General features: G+C 38.7%; 1 protein-coding gene across 1 annotated transcript in view; it reads right to left on the minus strand.

Moving 5' to 3' along the window:
* MIGA1 (mitoguardin 1) overlaps window positions 1–20,794 on the minus strand; it is a 72,990-nt gene that overhangs the window by 40,610 nt on the left and 11,586 nt on the right. The window contains exons 3-7 of the mRNA XM_052636978.1: window positions 18,618–18,795; window positions 12,569–12,705; window positions 10,314–10,440; window positions 7,587–7,720; window positions 6,719–6,842 (exon numbers count right to left, since the gene is read on the minus strand). Coding sequence (XP_052492938.1) covers window positions 6,719–6,842; window positions 7,587–7,720; window positions 10,314–10,440; window positions 12,569–12,705; window positions 18,618–18,795 — 700 coding nt within the window. The remainder of the gene's footprint in view (window positions 1–6,718; window positions 6,843–7,586; window positions 7,721–10,313; window positions 10,441–12,568; window positions 12,706–18,617; window positions 18,796–20,794) is intronic.

Here is a 20,794-nt window from a genome sequence, read left to right on the forward strand (position 1 = left end):
AGAGTCCCTGTGTATATTCTGAATTCTCAAATTAGTGAAGGAAATTTTCCTAAGGCTCTTGTATCAATAAAATCTGACATATGTGCCTTTGAAAACTAAAATGATTTATTTATTTATTTGCAAATGAGTATAAAATCAGCCATGACTACTTGATGGCAAATACCTATCTGCAAAAAATCTCAGCATTGACAATATTGCCCCAAACCGTGAATTGTTATCTGCCTCTTTTTCAAAAAAAATTTAATTTTCTTATAAATTACTAGTTAAGTAGATAAATATATTTTGTAGATACATATATTTTGCCGTGATATATATTAAAGTACCCTAAGATCTCTTCTTCCAGATGTTCAAGCTGGTTTTAGAAAAGGCAGAGGAACCAGAGATCAAATTGCCAACATCCGTTGGATCATCGAAAAAGCAAGAGAGTCCCAGAAAAACATCTATTTCTGCTTTATTGACTATGCCAAAGCCTTTGACTGTGTGGATCACAAGAAACTGTGGAAAATTGTGAAAGAGATGGGACTACCAGACCACCTGACCTGCCTCTTGAGAAACCTGTATGCAGGTCGGGAAGCAACAGTTAGAACTGGACATGGAACAACAGACTGGTTCCAAATAGGAAAAGGAGTACGCCAAGGCTGTATATTGTCACCCTGCTTATTTAACTTCTATGCAGAGTACATCATGAGAAACGCTGGGCTGGAAGAAGCACAAGCTGGAATCAAAATTGGCAGGAGAAATACCAATCACCTCAGATATGCAGATGACACCACCCTTATGGCAGAAAGTGAAGAGGAACTAAAAAGCCTCTTGATGAAAGTGAAAGAGGAGAGTGAAAAAGTTGGCTTAAAGCTCAACATTCAGAAAATGAAGATCACGGCATCTGGTCCCATCACTTCATGGGCATTAGATGGGGAAACAGTGGAAACAGTGTCAGACTTTATTTTTTGGGGCCCCAAAATCACTGCAGATGGTGACTGCAGCCATGAAATTACAAGATGCTTACTCCTTGGAAGAAACGTTATGACCAACCTAGATAGCATATTCAAAAGCAGAGACATTACTTTGCCAACAAAGGTTCGTCTAGTCAAGGCTATGGTTTTTCCAGTAGTCATGTATGGATGGGAGAGATGGACTGTGAAGAAAGCTGAGCACCAAAGAACTGAACTGTGGTGTTGGAGAAGACTCTTGAGAGTCCCATGGACTACAAGGAGATCCAACCAGTCTATTCTAAAGGAGGTCAGTCCTGGGTGTTCTTTGGAAGGGCTGATGCTAAAGCTGAAACTCCAGTACTTTGGCCACCTCATGCGAAGAGTTGACTCATTGGAGGGGACCCTGATGCTGGGAGGGATTGGGGGCAGGAGGAAAAGGGGACGACACAGGATGAGATGGCTGGATGGCATCACTGACTTGATGGACATGAGGCTGGGTGAACTCTGGGAGTTGGTGATGGACAGGGAGGCCTGGCGTGCTGCGATTCATGGGGTTGCAAAGAGTCGGACACGACTGAGCGACTGAACTGAACTGAAGATCTCTTTATGATCAACATGAAAAAAATGAGACAGTAAAACTTCTAAAACTCTTGGAATTTCCTGAGTGATGGGGTGAGAGCAGTGCTATGCATAAGTCCCTTTCAACTATAACCAAAGATTATGCTTATGACGTGACTCCTGGAGGATGGGGGATGTTTACCAAGGGAACAAATCCTGTGATTAGAAATCTAGAACTTCTGGGGCTTCCCTGGTAGCTCAGTGGTAAAGAATAGGCCTGCCAATGCAGGAGACATGGGTTCGGCCCCTGATCTGGGAAGATCTCATATGCTGCGGAGCAACTAAGCCTGTGCGTCACAACTACTAAACCTGTGTTCTTGAGCCTGGGAGCCGCAACTACCAAAGCCTGTGTATGTTAGAGCTCACAGTCCATAAGAAAAGCCATCCCAATGAGAAGTCTACACATCACAGCTAGAGTAGCCCCCATTCACCAAAACTAGAGAGAAGCCTGTGTAGCAATGAAGACCCAGCACAGCCAAAAATAATAATAATAAATTAAAAAGAAAGAAAATTGGAACTTTCAACTCCAACCCTGACCCCTAAAGGGAGAAAGGCCGAGAATTAAGTTAATTGCCAATAGCTGATGACTTAATCAACTAAGCCTACATAATGGAACCTCCATAAGAACACAATAGAGTTTAGAGAGCTCCAGGTTGGTGAACATATCAAGGTGCAAGGAGAGTGCTGTGTCTGGAGAGTGTATGAAAGTTCTACACCCATTTCCCATACCTTGCCCTATGCATGTCTTCCACTTGACTGTTGCTTAATTATATCTTTCATAATAAATAAGTAATAGAAAGTAGTATTTCTCAAAATTCTGTAAGCCATCCTATCAATAGTAAACTATCAAGCCTAAGGAGGGATTGGTGGGAACCTGTGATTTACAGTAAAAACACTGGTCAGAAGCATGAGAGGTTTGGCTTTGCAACTGGCATATGAGCGGGGGGCACTCTTGTGAGATAAGCCCTTAACCTGTGGAGTCTGCACTAACACTGGGTATTTAAGTGTTTGACTGAAGGGAATTGCAGGACACCCCAACTGGTGTCCACAGAGAACTGGAGAATTTCCTGGCATGGAAAATCCATTCATTTTGTGTCAAAAGTTGTAAATAAAGGGAAACAAGTTTTGCTTTAAACATGCTTTGTTAATAGTTTCAATGAGAGCCTTGATGACCAAGAAGACCAAACTGAACAAAGGAGAAAGTGATAGAAAGCTGAGAGGGATGTAAAATCTAAATCTATCTTAATAGGACAATTTAGTACTGAATAGGAAAAATAAACATAACATCTAAAAGCTTGCGTCCAAAGAAACAACTACACAGGAACAAATGAGGGAAGAAGTGACTTAAAAATAACATAGCTAACAATAACAACAAAGAACTTAAGTTTCAGCTTACCATTAGCTCAACATTAGCAATGTTAGTTAATGTAGGGACTTCCCTGGTAGTCCAGGGGTTAAGAATTTGCCTGCCAGTACAGGGAAACATGGGTTCCATCCCTGTCTGGGAAGATTCCACAGCCACAGGGCAACCAACCCCTGTGAGCCGTAACTATGGAGCCCGCGCCTAGAGCCCGTGTTCCACAAGGGAAGCCACCACAATGAGAAGCCCGTGCACAACTAGAAAGTAGTCCCCACTCATGGCAATCAGAGAAGCCCATGTGCAGCACCAGAGACCCAGAGCAGCCAAAAATTAATAAATAAAGCAAAGCAAAAAACCCCCCAAACTAATATAGTCCTTAGGCTCTCTAATTCTAATGTTCAGAATTTCTTGTTCAGTATGCCAGAGCATAAGGATCTACTTCTCCTTTCGATGGGCTTCCCTGGTGGCTCAGAGGTTAAAGCGTCTGCCTGCAATGCGGGAGACCTGGCAGTCCAGTGGTTGGAACTCCCCACTTGAACTGCCAAGGGTATGGATTCAATCAGGCCACATGGTGCAAACAAACAAACCAACAAAAGACAGGAAGAAAATAACAGCATCACTGGAAAACATGGAAAAGGTATCATCAGATCAGAAATTTTAGAGAATACCTTGAAATTAGCCAATGGAGACTCAAGCAGATCCTAAAAAACCATAGCCCAATTATCCTAGAGGCAAAAATCATCTTCCTTGGTGTGTTAGAGAAGTTCCAAACTCCAAGCCAATAAATATTGCTACCCTGTTCCCTGGTCTGTATATTTGCTCTATAATTTAATTTTCATAATTATTTTGTTAAGTAAGATATACCCATTTTTCAGATGAAGAAGCTGAAGCTTAGACAAGTTATATAATAACATAAATAATAAATAGTGAATCTAGAATTTGGACTCCATCAGTCTGACTCTACAATCTACATTTTTAGTCATTATACAGATAAGGGCCAAAAGGTAATCCATTAGAGTAACTTATTAAAGCAATACGCTAAATTCAGTTGGCACAGTTGGGCCCTCTCCCCCTATTCCCTCAGTTAAATTGAGTAGATCACTCCATTAGTTCCTGGATTAAACCTTGACAACTTCTTTCTATAAAATGAGTGAAATCTCTCTAGACTGCCTTGAGAGCCTAAGAGAGGAGGAAAGACACATGAGTTAATGCAGATCCCCAGGTAGACACGGAGGAAGAAATCAATTTCTAGGAAAGGAAGATCCACACAAAATAAATGATACCACTACCAAAAATAAGGCTCCTTACTTCGGCAGCTGTGGAGATGCCAGACTACAAGCTTCAAAACAACATTTCTTACAGAGAACTATGCCACAAAGAGTTCACAGTCAGTCTTCCAATCCAAAGAACACACCTGTCCTGTAAGTGGGGAGGCAATACAGCATGGTGGCTTTTGGACTCTAGAGTCAGCTGTCTGGGTCCAAGTTTAAGCTCTGCCACTTTATCACTGTGTAACTCTGCGGAAGTGACTTAATACCTGTGTATCTCTCTCCCCATCTGAAAAATGAGGATGATAACTAATTATCTCATAAAAGCTGTTGTGAGGACTAAGTGAGATGGTTTTTACTCAGAATTGTGCCTGACCCAGAAAAGGAACCATGGGCCATAGCAAAGACCCTAAAACATGACATGCAAACAATGGTAATTGTTAGATATTAAGTTCAGGGGAAAGGAGATGAATTAGATGACTGCTGCTAAAAAAAAATCGTCCAACCTTGAAAACCAATCAAATTCTTAGCAAGAAAAAAAAATTAATTTTTATCAAATAAGACAAAGCGAATTCCAAAATGATAAAGTACTCACTGAAGTCAGCTCAATACTTGGTTAAAGTTCACCCCTGAGCCTCTGAAGGCATTTGTTAATCTCTCTTCATTTATGACTATTAATAAGTTGCCTATCATTAATATATATCAAATGCAAAAAATGAATTTGGATTTAGGGGATGAGGATAGTTAAATGACTTCTGAGCAATCCTGATTAATAGCAAATAACAGATATAACAGAAGTACTCCCTTACTGGAGTTCTGGCCATAGATTCAGCTCTTTCAGTCCAGAAGTTCCAAAACGGAAACTTGCAATAACAAAATATTCAAATAATTCCCAAGAAGGAACAAAATATAACAGCATCATGTCAACTGGAGTCTCCAGGGCAATAAGAGGCCAAGGCACTGTTAGGCTGCAGAGAAAAGGCAAAGCCAGCCAGCCAAATAGTCACTGACAGCTCAAGTTAAGACATGGGTGGGGTCAGGAACTTACTACAAACCTAAGCTAACCGAATGGATGGGTGGACTATGGGTCCCACTCTAGAAATCCTACCCATTTATAGAGTTCCAAATTAACAACAATTCCTCAGAAACAACTTGAAGCCTCAGAAATCAAACCATCTGCCTAGAGGTCTTCTTGGCCAGACAGAATGTAAGCCCAACACAGACCCTCTGAGCAGTACCCCAAAAACCTTTTATAACTGATAACCTGAAGAAATGAGAGATGGATTCCACCAACTGCTATGATCAGTAGAAAAAAGAAACTCTGGGCATGCCAAACAGAACAAAATCTGAGACATATATTAGGAGACTAATAAGTATACAACAACACATCTACCTGATCCTTATCATGGAGTCAGACAGAAACTGCAGGCAGAAGATTAGAATAGTGAGGGCAAATACAACTTTCCCAAAATAAAACATGAATAGTCTCAGGCCCCCTTCCTCATATTTATAAATTTTTCCTACTTCTTTTTCTCTGTGGCTTTCTTTGCTGCTTATCCACTTTGCTATCTTTTCTAGTTGTTCCATTCCCACTTTTACATCTGTCTTCTTTTAAAAATCCTTCTCTTTGTTCTTTTTCCAACTTATTGTCACAAATACCATTCTAATAAGTTACAAAAGAAACTGTATAAATATATACCTCTATATATATATAGAAAGCTTTGACAAATTCTATTTGTTGACATAAATATTATCTTTTTTTTTTTCTGGCCAATAATCTGTATATGTCAAAAATCTTATACCTATGCCAAGAGTAGAGAAACTATCAAAAAACACTCAAGTCTAATGAAAAAATTTTTAAGACAGTAAGTCAAGGAAGCAATTTTTTTTTTCTCACTCTGTCTCTCTCTCTTTTTTTTTTTTCAGCTGCACTGGGCAGCCTTCAGTTCCTTGACCGGGATTAAACCTGGGCCATCACAGTGAAAGCCCAGAATCCTAATGACTACTCCCAGAAGCAGTTTTAATCATTCCTCCTTAGAAGACCTCACTTAAGAAGTCTATTCAAAGTTCTTTTCTCTTTAAAGTAGGAAACAAATGTAACGGTATATGATGATATACGTATTGACTACTTACATCAAAATGTAGCCTGCAACTAAAACAGGGACAAGAAATAGAATTACTTAAAATACTTTAAATGTAAGTCATGAGCTACATGGCCATTTCTGAGGTAGCATGTCTCTCTCTCATATATTATTTTTTTTCTACCCTCCAACACTTTAACTGGGATTCTTTCACCTGGAATGTAATTTTAAAATAATGTTACAATCCTATCTATGGTAAGTACTTGAATTTGTATCAGTAAGTTCACTTGCAAAGTTAAACTGAAAAGAGAAAAACCAATAAATATGATAGAACTGTTTATCTCTTGGCTATCTTCTAAAAAGTAGTAACCATATTAATACACTTTAGCGAATGATTTCAAGAATATAAAAGAATAAAATGACACATTCCATAAAAACCACATAAAATAACCACCTTACCAGTATCATTAACAAGGGAATTAGGATCAGATGCCCCCAAGGTAGCTTCAAACTCCTCTTGAAGACGATATGCTCTTTGCAACAGAGATTCAAGTTTATGGATAAATTCAGTACTAATAATATCCTACAAGGAGAGAACACATACACACAGCAAGTATTAGATGTTAATGTTAAAATTCTACACATTTTCCACTTTCAAATGAAAGAAAAGTGAAGAATGTTATTTAAAAACCTATTGGTTGGGTGGTGAGAATACTGTGATAGAAGTCAGGGGGCCTGGGTTCTGGCTGTGCCTCACATAGAATCATCTCTATTTCGTACTCTGTATAATTGAGTTGGACTAGATCAGGGTTTCTCAATGTAAGGTCCCTAATCAGGAGCATCAGTATTACCTGGAAACTTGTTAGAAATACAAATTAGAAGTGAATTAGAAACTCTGGAGGTGGGGCCCCCAAGTCTGTTTCTTAATAAGCCCTTCAGAGGCTTGTGACGCACGCTCAACTTTGAAAATCATTAGCCCAGACGATGATCAATAAATAACAGCCTAGCTCTACATGACTATATGAATATAATGGCACTTAATTCAACCCAAAGCACAAAGCAGAGGTTAAAAAATTCCTTCAGAAATCATATCTGCTTAATTCTATATATTCTTGGAAAATCATGAAATGATGAATTGCAAATTTGAGATGTAACAGCTAACTGAACAGGAAGAGCCCAGTGAGAAATATCCCTACACAAATCCCAAAGGAAAAAAAAATAAAAAGTTCTATTAAATGCCGCAGAAATCAAGGACACTGAATCAACATTAAAAATGGTTAAAATGTTCCAATATTATGAAGACCACTCCCAAATAAGTCTCTCTTACATCTACACTCTCTTCTGCAATGGCATCTCCTGCACCCAATTTAATGGAACCACAGGCTTCATCTTCAGCCTGTCTATTTCGAAAAGTTAGAGCTTGTTCCCATCGACGCAATGCCTCTTCAAACAATTCCATACCTAAAAATTAAGAACAGAACAATTTTATTAATTTTTTTTGGCCATGCCACGCAGCTTATGGGATCTTAATTCCCTGACCAGGGATAACTCACACCCCCTGAGGTGGAGTGTAGAGTCTTAACCACCAGACCACCAGAAGTCCTTCTTAGTAGAATCTTAATATCCTAATATATTCCAGGTCTACAGTTCCAGTCAACCAACAATAAGGGAGAAATGACTGATGTGTTTTTCCTTTTTAAAAACTAGTAAGTCAAATGCATACAGTGATTGGAATTTTTCCATAACAATATCATGGATTCATCAAAAGTCCCAACAATAATACCTAATTTTTATAGTCACAGAACTATCTTTCAAAATATCCCTCTAAATTAAAAACTGATAGGCAAATAGAAAAACTACTTGAGAAGAAACTACGAGGTTTATAAGAGGCTTTCAGAAGAAGAAAGCAAAGCTAAGAAGAAAAATAATAGCACATAAGTCTAGAATAATGTCTTTTCTATCTTTTTTCCACCAAAAGGTGTCTAATCCACTATGACACCAACTTGCTGATTTGGATGGATAAAGTGCTGGACCAGAGTTAAAAATAAACAAGAAGAATTCATAAAAGGTTACAGTCCAAGTAGGAATTTCATATCCCTGCTTAGAGAAAGCTTTTGTGGAAAAAATAAGTGATTATATGCCTCTTTTTCTTCAAATTTTTTCAAAAAAAGAAAAAAGCTTACCAAAATAATTATGTGCTTCAAACAAAACCAAAATATTTCAAAAGCTCAATTTCTCTAGACGTAAGTAAACGATCTTTAAAAGCCGCTTAAGAATCTGGCCAAGTCATTCTCAAGATGTTTTTAAGATATGGTAGTTAAGAGAATGTGTGTTAATCACTCAGTTGTGTCTGACTCTTTCGACCTCATGGACTGCAGCTCTGGTTCCTCTGTCCATAAGGGTTCTCCAGGCAAGAATACTGGAGTGGGTTGCCATTCCCTTCTCCAGGAGTTAACAGAACACCTGTCCTCAAAAATCATTTCTTCGGTTATCTAGAGAATCTACTACTCTAAACAAATAAAATGTTCTATGAATGAAATGTAGGTTTTTCCTTTGTTTCATTTTCTGTAGCAAAGAATATTGACTGGATCTTCCTTCTAAAAAAAGTTATACACTTAAAAGACTTCCTTTTTCTAAGCTATGTTATTCTCATTCCTTCATCCTTTTCTCATTCCATCCCCTCTCTGCCCCTCCGATTATTTTAGAAAATAAGGATGAATTATTTAATGCCAGAGTGCCCAAAGGAAAAAGGTGCCTCTCAGGAAGTACTGTGTCTCGCCTCACTGCAGAACATGTCAGCAATTTTGTAACAGAATTGAAACAGTATTTCCTACCAATCCTAATTCTATGACACTGAGACTCCCTACACCTTCTCTAGCTTTGCTCTGTTTCTCTTCAACTCTCTCAATATTCCTATGAAGTGACCAAAGTAGGTTTACTAGGCATAGTTAAATCTAGAAGCACAGTGAGCTTAATTCTTGGAAACTTCGGAAAAGGTAGCAGAAGAACTACTCTTACATCCTTCGCCAAGGGCAGGGGTACCCAGTGTACCACAGCAGATGGACAGCATCTTTAACGATTGATTCTAAAGTGCGAGGAAGGCACACAGTCCTTCTGCCAACTCATCACCCTCTTACTGCTCACTGGTTAGGACCACAGGCTTTTTGGTTTTATTTTTCAGTTAGTATGCATTTCCCTTAAAAGGAATATAGCCTGAAGTAGAGTACAGAGGAACATAGGCAAGGATTTGAAAAAGTATTTGCGTCTGACTCAGTATTAAGGACTCTGGTACTCTTTCTGGGCTCCAGTGAAACTTTCTAGACATTCTTATGTTCTAGCTGTAAACAGTGGCCCCTTTCTATGTAAAATCCTTCCTAGATATAGGAAGAATACAAATGATAGCTAGATAAAAGGCTCCTTTCAGTGCATTTTGATTGATTCATTAGATAGAAGTCAGCAGATGAGGTTAGGTGAGTGTAATATGACCACCCAAAGACGGTTCCCAGTACATGGAACCTGCAAATGTTACCATATAAGACAGTCTTTGTGGCTGTGATTAAGAATCTTAACACGGGAAGATTACCCTGTATTATCTGATGGGCTCCAGATCCAATCACAACCATCCTCATAACAGAGAGGCAGAGGGAGATCTAAAACACACAATGGAGAGGAAGACAAGGGTTGGAGTCATGTGGCCACAAGCCTAAAGTGGCACCAGAAGCTGCAAGAGGCACCGACTGAATTCTCCTCCAAGACTCCAGAGGGCACATGGCCCAAACAACACCTTGATTTCAGTCCCGTGATAATGATCTCAGACTTCAGGCCTCCAGAACTCCAAAAGAGTATATTTCTATCGTTGTAAGCCACCAAGTTTGTGGTAGTTCCTATAGCAGCCTCAGAAAACTAATACAACATGTTATGTAATGTAGACTGGGGTCAAAAGATATGAGAACATTTTAGAATTGCAGTTGCTTCCCCTAGAACAATTAATCCTTCTTCATTTTCACATTACATGTGAGTACAGTATCTTAAACCATTATTATGTTATTCCTACCCATCAAATATAAGTTCTCCGGAGTCGTCACAGGAATATTAACAAGTTTAATATCATCTTCATCTGCTTTGTCCCAGGAATTAGAATTGCCACAAGCACAGCTATGACAAGAATTGACACTCTGGACCTAAAATTGGAGGGACAGAAGTTACTTCAAAAGCTCTTTTATAACAGTATTTTGTGTTCTTTTATCAATTATTTACATAAATCCTAATCCTGGTAAAACAACCCATGGGATTTCTACCTAAAGAAATAAATCTCATTATACTCAATCAAACTTAGAATTCATAAGACTCTAAGTACTCTGAACGCTTGTTTGCTCAAAATTATACATGTAGAACAATATTTTCAACATAAACCAGTTGTTGTTGTTTAGTCGCTCAGTTGCATCCAACTCTTTTCTGACTCCAAAGACTGTAGCCTGCCAGGCTCCTCTGTCCATGGGATTTTTCAGGCAAGGATACTGGAGAGGGTTGCCATTTCCCTCTCCAGGGGATCTTCCCAGTTCAGGGATCAAACAGACATCTCTGCATCTCCTGCACTGTAGGCAGAGTCTTTACCACTGAGCCACCAGGGAATTTATTTCCATCAAAAATCAAGCAGCTATTTTTATAGTTTACTGTCATTGAGTATTTACTTATAAATTTTATCCACACCTACTTTGATTTGAGGTAACTAGCTTACTCTCCTTTCAGAACTTATTACAATGCTGATTTTCTGCTGTAATAATGAAAATCGAAAAGCCTCTATCATCTTTACTTCTCTAGCAAGGTCTGCTGAGCCAGTCATTGTCACTTCTTTGCAAAGACTCTCAAATCCTGAACTTCAGTTCTGCCCTCTTTTGAGAAATCTAAGCTCACATTTCCACCTGCCTATTTGGTGACTCCACATGGCTCTTCTGCTGGCATCTCAAACTGATAATACGAAAAAAGTGCTTTGCCTTTTCCCAAAACAAAAACTCCTCCCAAGTTCAGTAAAATTACTTTTATCTCCATAACTTCTCAAACCAGGTAACAAGAAGTCACCTAGAACTTCTCTTCCCACACCTCTCATACCTAGTTTTCAAGTTTTCTGGACCCTGTCCCCTCCTTTTCTACTCCTGATGTCATGACTTTCACTCAGGCACTCATTAAGAGGCAGAAATCTGGGTTCACAGTCCTAACAGCGGAGTAAGTAAGTAGGTCAGCTAAGGCATGGATGGCAAAGTGATTCTAAAGACTAATTATTTATACTGTTATCATAAAACTCCTTTTCTCTAGTCAAGAACAGCTTCAATTTTCAGTTGAGAAAATTTAAAAGAAAGGTATCTCTCTGACACGGAGGAGGTCCAGATTATAGAATGGGCATATACTTCATTATCCTACTCAGTTTCCCAGAGGAATTGAAAGGGCATGTCTTTGATCTAAATGTTCCTCCCACGGACAGAGGAACCTGGTGGGCTACTGTCCAAGGGGTCGCAAAGAGTCAGACATCACTGAGTGACTAAGTACAACACGGCACAGCACAACAGAAGAGCCTTTAAAATGTGATATATTTTTAGGCATTTAAGAAAGGAGCAGCTATATGTTCCAATAAAATACAGAAGCAAGGTAGGAACAGATTACAGTATTCTTTAAACTATTTTTTAAATGAATATACATGATGTTAGAGGCATATTCTCCCTGGAATACACATAAGAAACTGTCAGTGTTCATCTCTAAGGAGGGGAATTGAGAAGATTAGCAGCACATTTTTCACGTACATTGTTTAGTAGCAAGAGCATATCCTACCTGTTCTGTAAAATAACTTTTAAGCTATATGATATTTAAATAAATATAACTTTACTCTTCACCTGTCAATCAGTACTATGTTAATGGTGTAAAGGAAGAGGTGAAAGACTCCACACTTTGCTTCAGCAAGCCAAATACTGTTACATAAGTAGGTTCACCAAGCAGTTTTTGTAACCTAGTACCACATTTGGCTGCATCTTCCAGCTTTTTGTAAAATATCTAGCTTTGAAGCAACTCTTCCATACCAACACCATCCTCACAGGACCTCATAGGATCACATTACCTGACTCAAAAAAACCTGGAACCAAGCTGGCTGAATATTTCACAAAAAGGTAATTTTATTTGTCTGAAGAAAACAAGATCAACCAGATTTCTTAAGGTTCTCTCCACACTAAAAGCTATCTAATTGTATGACATTTAAACCAATATATAATGATAGATATATAATTAAAATTAAAAGAAAAAATTAATAAAATGTTTACTTACAGAGGCTAAACTCTGTGCAGAACCTGAGTATTTACTGAAGAGTCCTCCATTAGCATAGTTACAAGACTGAGATCCTTTGTCTTTGGCAGAACTTAAAGATAATGTCAAATTCTGTCTGCTACTGGAACAACTTGAACCTACCAAACAAACATATTAAAAGTATCAATAACTCCTATGATAAATTTCAGATAAAATTTCAAAGTTTATATATTCATTCAGAGGGCTCATTTTATTTATTTACTTATTTTTTTATTTTTTATTGCAGATACACCTTCCTTTTGGTTTCTTTTTTTTTTTTTTAATTTTAATTTTTACTTTATTTTACTTTACAATACTGTATTGGTTTTGCCATACATTGACATGAATCCACCACGGGTGTACATGCGTTCCCAAACATGAACCCCCCTCCCACCTCCCTCCCCATAACATCTCTCTGGGTCATCACCGTGCACCAGCAGAGGGCTCATTTTAAAATACAGTTCCCCTAATTGTGTAAATTATTAAATATATCATACCATTATTAAAATCTACATCTCTAAATAACATTTTTAACACTGCTTCTGAAATGGAGATTAAAACATGCATCTAATTAATTAAGGTGGTATCTGAATGGCCTACTATACAATCAGTATAAAAATACTGGCAACTATGAACCTTCAAATTATAAATTTAACAAAATATAAGCACTTCTTATATTATTTCCTGAATTATATCAAAACTTTATCCATATCACATTATCTTGGTCTTTTATACATCTGTCTGCCCTAACCATCTACCCATTCATCTCGGGCAGATGCTGTGTCTTAGTTTATCTTAATACAGCACTTAAACTTCTCAAATCAAATCCTGACACTTACTAGTTATATGAACTTGAGCAAGTCACTTAACTTTTCCATATCTCAATAGGATTATAGTCCTAATTCATAGGATTGTTATAAAGGTTATTTTAACACAGTGAATATACAGCATGTTCACACTGCACCTAAGATCTAATAAAAACCTCAGTAAGTGTGTGTTTGCCGCTCAGTCATGTCCGACTCTTTGCAACTTCATGAACTGAGGCCTGCCAGGCTCCTCCATCCATGGGATATTTCAGGCAAGAATACTGGAGTGGGTTGCCATTCCCTTCTCCAGTGGTTCTTCCCAACACAGGGACTGAACCTGAAAGGCATCATTATTGTTGTAATATGTTAACAACACTTGGCACAAAACAACTTTTCATTATTTGCTACACCAACAAATCACAAGAGCATATGATAAACAAATAAAAAATAATTTAAAATTTAAAGAATAAATCCAGCATGCTCAAGAAATTATTTCAATTGATACAATTTGATAATATGTACCAGATCTTTAAGAAAATACAGATTTTTTCAAAGGCCAGCAACTCTACTTCTAGAACTTTATAAACTTTGAAAATAATCAGATAAGTATATTCAAAGCAAGAAAAATAACCTAAAGAATAAAACAGGGAACTGGTTAAAAAAGTAAAGCACATTTGTACACTAAGTATATATTAAAAATTGATAGCATAGAGCTATATCTATTGACATTTAAAAACATTCTTACATAATGTTATATATTTTTTTAAGATTTATTGATTGATTTTTGGCTGCTCTGGGTCTTCATTTCTGCGCATGGGCTTTCTCTAGTTGTGGTGCACAGGTTTCTCATTGTGGTGGCTTCTCTTTTGGAGAGCATGGACTTCTGGGCACATGCGGTCAAAAGTTGCTGAGCTTAGTTGGTCCACAGCGTGTGGAACCTTTCCAGACCAGCGATCAAACCTATGTCCTCTGCATTGGCAGGCAGATTCTTAACCACTGGACTACCAGAGAAGCCCCCATAATATTAAATATTAAAAGACTACAAAGGTATGAATTTCACTTAAAATATATAAATCATTTATTTGTATATAATAAAAATTTTATGTCTCAATGTATTTAAATGCAAATATAAATGACTATATATAAATGCCAAAATATTATCAGTAGTTATTTCTGGGTAGCAGAATTTCAAGTGATTTTCATTTTTCATTGATGCTTATCTGTATCACGGACTCAATGGACGTGAGTCTAAGTGAACTCCAGAAGATGGTGATGGACAGGGAGGCCTGGCATGCTGCGATTCATGGGGTCGCAAAGAGTTGGACATGACTGAGCGACTGAACTGAACTGATCTGTATTATCTAAGCTGTCTAAAATGAGCCCAAAAAGATAAAGTCTGTCACTGTATTAAGTGTGAGCTATATATTCAGTTCAGTCTGTTCAGTCGCTCAGTCACGTCCAGCTCTTTACAACCCCAGGAACTGCAGCAGGCCAGGCTTCCCGATCCATCACCAACTCCCAGAGCTTGCTCAAACTCATGTCCATCAAGTCAGTGACGCCATCCAACCATCTCATCCTCTGTCATCCCCTTCTCCTCCAACCTTCGATCTTTCCCAGCATCAAGGTATTTTCCAATACGTTGGTTCTTTGCATCAGGTAGCCAAAGTGTTGGAGTTTCAGCTTTAGCATCAGTCCTTCCAGTGAATATTCAGGACTGATCTCCTTTAGGATGGACTGGTTAGATCTCCTTACAGTCCAACGGACTCTCAAGAGTCTTCTCCAACATCACAGTTCAAAAGCATCAATTCTGTAGTGCTCAGCTTTCTTCATAGTCCAGCTCTCACATCCATACATGACTATTGGAAAAACCATAGCTTTGACTAGACAGACTGTTGGCAAAGTAAAGTCTCTGTTTTTTAATATGCTATCTAGGTTGGTCATAGCTTTTCATCGAAGGAGCAAGTGTCTTTTAGTTTCATGGCTGCACTCACCATCTGGAGTGATTTTGGAGCCCAGAAAGATAAAGTCTGTCACTGTTTCCACTGTTTCCCCATCTATTTTCCATGAAGTGATGGGACCAGATGCCATGATCTTCGTTTTGAGAATGTTGAGTTTAAGCCAACTTTTTCACTCTCCTCTTTCAGTTTCATCAAGAGGCTCTTTAGTTCTTCCCTTTCTGCCGTAAGGGTGGTATAATCTGCAAAACTGAGGTTATTGATACTTTTCCCAGCAATCTTTATTCCAGTTTGTGCTTCATCCAGCCTGGCATTTCACATGATGTACTCTACATATAAGTTAAAACAAGCAGGGTGACAGTATACAGCCTTGACGTACTACTTCCTGATTTGGAACCAGTCTGTTGTTTCATGTCCAATTCTAACTGTTGCTTCTTGACTGGCATACAGATTTCTCAGGAGACAGGTCAGGTGGTCTGGTATTCCCATCTCTTTCAGAAATTTCCACAGTTTGTTGCGATCCAAACAGTCAAAGGCTTTGGCGTAGTCAACAAAGCAGAAATAGACGTTTTTCTGGAATGCTCTTGCCTTTTCAATGATCCAACAGATGTAGGCAATTTGATCTCTGGTTCCTCTGCCTTTTCTAAATCCAGCTTGAACATCTGGAAGTTCACGGTTCATGTACTGTTGAAGTCTGGCTTGGAGAATTTTGAGCATTACTTTGTTAGTCTGTGAGATGAGTACAATTTTGCAGTAGTTTGAACATTCTTTGGCATTGCCTTTCTTTGGAATTGGAATGAAACTGACCTTCCTGTGACCACTGCTGAGTTTTCCGAATTTGCTGGCATCTTGAGTGCATCACTTATGCAGCATCATCTTTTAGGATCTGAAATAGCTCAACTGGAATTCCATTACCTCCACTACATTTTTTCACAGTGATGCTTCCTACGGCCCACTTGACTTTGCATTCCAAGATGTCTGGCTCTAGGTGAGTGATCACACCACTGTGGTTATCTGGGTCATGAAGGTCTTTTTTGTATAGTTCTTCTGTGTATTCTTGCCACCTCTTCCTAGTATCTTTTGCTTCTGTTAGGTCCATACCATTTCTGTCATTTATTGTGCCAGTCTTTGCATGATGTTTCCTTGGTATCTCTAATTCTCTTAAGGAGATCTCTAGTCTTTCCCATTCTTTTGTTTTCCTCTATTTCTTTGCACTGATCACTGAGGAAGGCTTTCTTATCTCTCCTGGCTATTCTCTGGAACTCTGCATTCAAATGGGTGTATCTTTCGTTTTCTTCTTTGCCTTTAGTTTCTCTTCTTTTCCAGCTATTCGTAAGGCCTCTTCAGACAGCCATTTTGCCTTTTTGCACTTCTTTTTCTTGGGGATGGTCTTGATCACTGACTCCTGTACAATGTCACGAACCTCCATCCATATTTCTTCAGGCACTCTGTCTATCAGATCTAATCCCTTGAATCTATTTGTCACTTCCACTGTAGAATCGTAAGGGATTTGATTTAGGTCATCCTTGAATGTCTAGTGGTTTTCCCCACTTTCTTCAATTTAAGTCTGAATTTGACAATAAGGAGTTCATGATCTGAGCCACAGTCAGCTCCCAGTCTTATTTTTGCTGACTGTATACAGCTTATTCATCTTTGGCTGCAAAGAATATAATCAATCTGATTTCGGTGTTGACCATCTGGTGATGTCCATGTGTAGAGTCTTCTCTTGTGTTGTTGGAAGAGGGTGTTTGCTATGACCAGTACTTTCTCTTGGCAAAACTCTATTAGCCTTTGCCCTGCTTCATTCTGTACGCCAAGGCCAAATTTGCCTGTTAGTCCAGGTGTTTCTTGACTTCCTACTTTTGCATTCCAGTCCCCTATAATGAAAAGGACATCTTTTTGAGGTGTTAGTTCTAGAAGGTCTTGTAGGTCTTCATAGAACCATTCAACTTCAGCTCCTCAGCATTACTGGTTGGGGCATAGACTTGGATTACTGTCATATTGAATGGTTTTCCTTGGAAACGAACAGAGATCATTCTATCTTTTTGAGATTACATCCAAGTACTGCATTTCAGACTCTTTTGTTGACCATGATGCTACTCCATTTCTTCTAAGGGATTCTTGTCCACAGTAGTAGATATAACGGTCATCTGAGTTAAATTCACCCATTCCAGTCCATTTTAGTTCACTGATTCCTAAAATGTCAATGTTCAGTCTTGCCGTCTCCTGTTTGAGCACTTCCAATTTGCACTGATTCATGGACCTAACATTACAGGTTCCTATGCAATATTGCTCTTTACAGCATCAGAGTTTACTTCCACCAACAGTCACATGCACTGCTGCTGCTGCTAAGTCGCTTCAATTGTATGACTCTGTGCAACCCAGTAGACGGCAGCCCACCAGGCTCCCCCATCCCTGGGATTCTCCAGGCAAGAACACTTGAGTGGGTTGCCATTTCCTTCTCCAATGCATGAAAGTGAAAAGTGAAACTGAAGTCGCTCAGTCGTGTCCGACTCTTCGCGACCCCGTGGACTGCAGCCTACCTCTTCAGCATACAAGAGATAGCAGGCTTAGATCCAAGAACTTTAGAAAGTAGAATTATTAGATATTGACTATAATATATTTCAATATTCCAGGCAAGAGTACTGGAATGGGTTGCCATTGCCTTCTCCTCACATCCACTACTGGGTATTGTTTTTGCTTTGGCTCTGTCTCTTCATTCTTTCTGGAGTTATTTCTCCACTCTTCTCCAGTAGCATATTGGGCACTTACTGACCTGGGGAGTTCATCTTTCAGTGTCCTATCTTTTTGCCTTTTCATACTATTCATGGGATTCTCAAGGAAAGAATACTGAAGTGGTTTGCCATTCCTTTCTCCAGTGGACCACATTTTGTCAGAACTCTTCACCAAGACCCATCTGTCTTGGGTGGCCCTACACAGCATGGCTCATGGTTTCACTGAGTTAGACAAGGCTGTGGTCCATGTGATCAGATTGGTTAGTATTCTGTGATTGTGGTTTTCATTCTGTCTGCCCTCTGATGGATAAGGATAAGAGGCTTATAGAAGCTTCCTGATCGGAGAGACTGACTGAGGGGCAAACTGGGTCTTGTTCTGATGGACAGGGCCATGCTCAGCAAATATTTAATCCAATTTTACGCTATATATTAAGCAAGGAAATTTTGGAAACTAAAACACTGAAATTACTGCACTCCAGTAATGATGTACAGATAAAATTTCCTTTGTAGACGTAATTCAGCTACTTCTACATACCTTTGTCTGACGCTGCTCTTTTAGTGTATTCAAGTATGAGGTGCTCTGGTTCCCATGGTAATATTTTTCCTTTCTTTTTTCCACGTCTTCTTTTAAAGTGATGGGCCAGAAAAATTACAGACACAGCGCTCACTGCAGTTACCATGAATAACTTTTTAGCTACTGGCGAAAATTTGATCTAGAAAAGATGCAGTCACGAGTGAAAAAAAAAGTGTTTTATTTGGTTGCTTAAAACCTACAAAAAGACTAAAATTACTCTGAAGCTAATATAGTTCTAAATACTACAAAGATAACATTATTTCACTCTTTCAGTGACGGCTAGCCCAAATGAGTTTCAAAAAACATACTAAAAAAATGTAGTAGTTTATCATCCACTACTGTCAAGTTCTCAGCTAAACACTAAAAATCAAGAAGTCATCAGGAGCACAAAATAATTCAATTCCATTAATATCTGTTAAACAACTAAAGATTAATTCATGCAACTCTATCTTCTATCTGAATAACAGCAGGAATCATTGCAGGAATGATTTAATCAGACTTTTAAAATGAACCAATTTTTTTCTATTTATTTTTAACTGGAGGATAATTGCCTGACAATATTGGTTTGATTTCTACCATACATCAGCATGAACTAGCCATAGGTATACATATGTCCCCTCCCTCTTGAACTTCCCTCCCACCTCCCACCCTTTCCCACCCCTCTAGGTTGTTACAGAGCCCCCATTTCAGTTCCAAGTCATACAGCAAATTTCCATTGGCCATCTTAAAATAAACTGGTTTTTTTTTTTTTTCCAAACTATCTGGAAATCTGGGAAAACATAAATTAACTCAATTTATAAATATCATTTGCTGTTGTTGACCAGATGCTCAGTCGTGTCTGACTCTGAGACCCCATGAACTGCAACCCCCCCAGGCTCCTTTGTCCATGGGATTTCCCAGGCAAGAATACCGAAGTCGGTTGCCATTTCCTACTCAAGAGGATCTTCCTGACCCAGGGATTGAGCCCACATCTCCTGCACTGGCAGGCAGACTCTTTAACACTGAGCCACCAGTCATTTGAATAAGCCTTTTTGTTCATGAATTAATCAACAAACATTTACTCAGCATTTTACAATATACCAGGACTGCGTTATGAAAATGAAAATGAAAATTTTGGTATAATTCTATTCAGTAAGTATGTATCAGCCAGTGCCTCTCTTGGCTTGGCCACCTCTCCCTTGAGGTGTTCCTTCTGTTCTTTCTTTAATAAACTTGCTTTTGCCACAAAAAACAAGTAAGTACGTATTAAACGTCTTCCACTGATCAAGAAGCACCAGAGAATACAGATCTTGATTTCCTCAATCAGTGTGCTAAGAGTAAAGACAGATAGACAAATAATGTATTACAAATAACTACAGTATAATGTGATAAATATAGTAATGTTAAGTATGAACCTAGTACTAACATAAGAGCAAGTGGTAATTATCTTTTTCTTGGAGGACAAACACTATTCATCACCTAAAATGCAAAAGAACTTTAAAATAAAGCTATAGCTTTGGGGATAAAATGAGAGCTAGATAGAGTATCAAAGAGTTCAATCTTCCAACTACAAAAAAGCCAAATGCCAAATTCTCAATTTTTTTTTAATCCATCAGAATGCTGAAGTTGGAGGGTAATCAAATGGCCCCCAAACTAAGAAGACTGGTATTTGCAAGGAAAGGCTGACATGAACACTGGGATTTCCCTGATGGTACAGTGGTTAAGAATCCACCTGCCAATGCAGAGGGCATGGATTCAATCCCTGGTCCACGAAGATGTCACATTCGGAGGAGCAACTAAGCGCATGCACCACAACAACTGAGGCCGTGCTCTAGAGCCCACGAGTCACAACTGCTGAGCCCACACAGCACGAGCACTGAAGCCTGTGTGCTCTAGGGCCTGTGGGCCACAACCACGAGGTCTGTGGCCCTAGAGGCTGTGCTCCACAATAAGAGAAGCCCCTACACCCACAGCTAGAGAAAACCCCCTGCAGCAACGAAGACCCAGCACATCCAAAAATAAAATAAAGTTTAAGAAAAAGCTCATTTTTTTTGTATACCAGAAATGATTTACTTCCACTTGTCATTAGAATTTGGCCTCCAGGACTATGATCTAACAAAAAATTTAAAACTATTCTTACTCTGTTTTTCTTCCAAATC

This window comes from Budorcas taxicolor, chromosome 3, assembly GCF_023091745.1.
Source record: "Budorcas taxicolor isolate Tak-1 chromosome 3, Takin1.1, whole genome shotgun sequence".
Lineage (NCBI taxonomy): Eukaryota > Metazoa > Chordata > Mammalia > Artiodactyla > Bovidae > Budorcas > Budorcas taxicolor.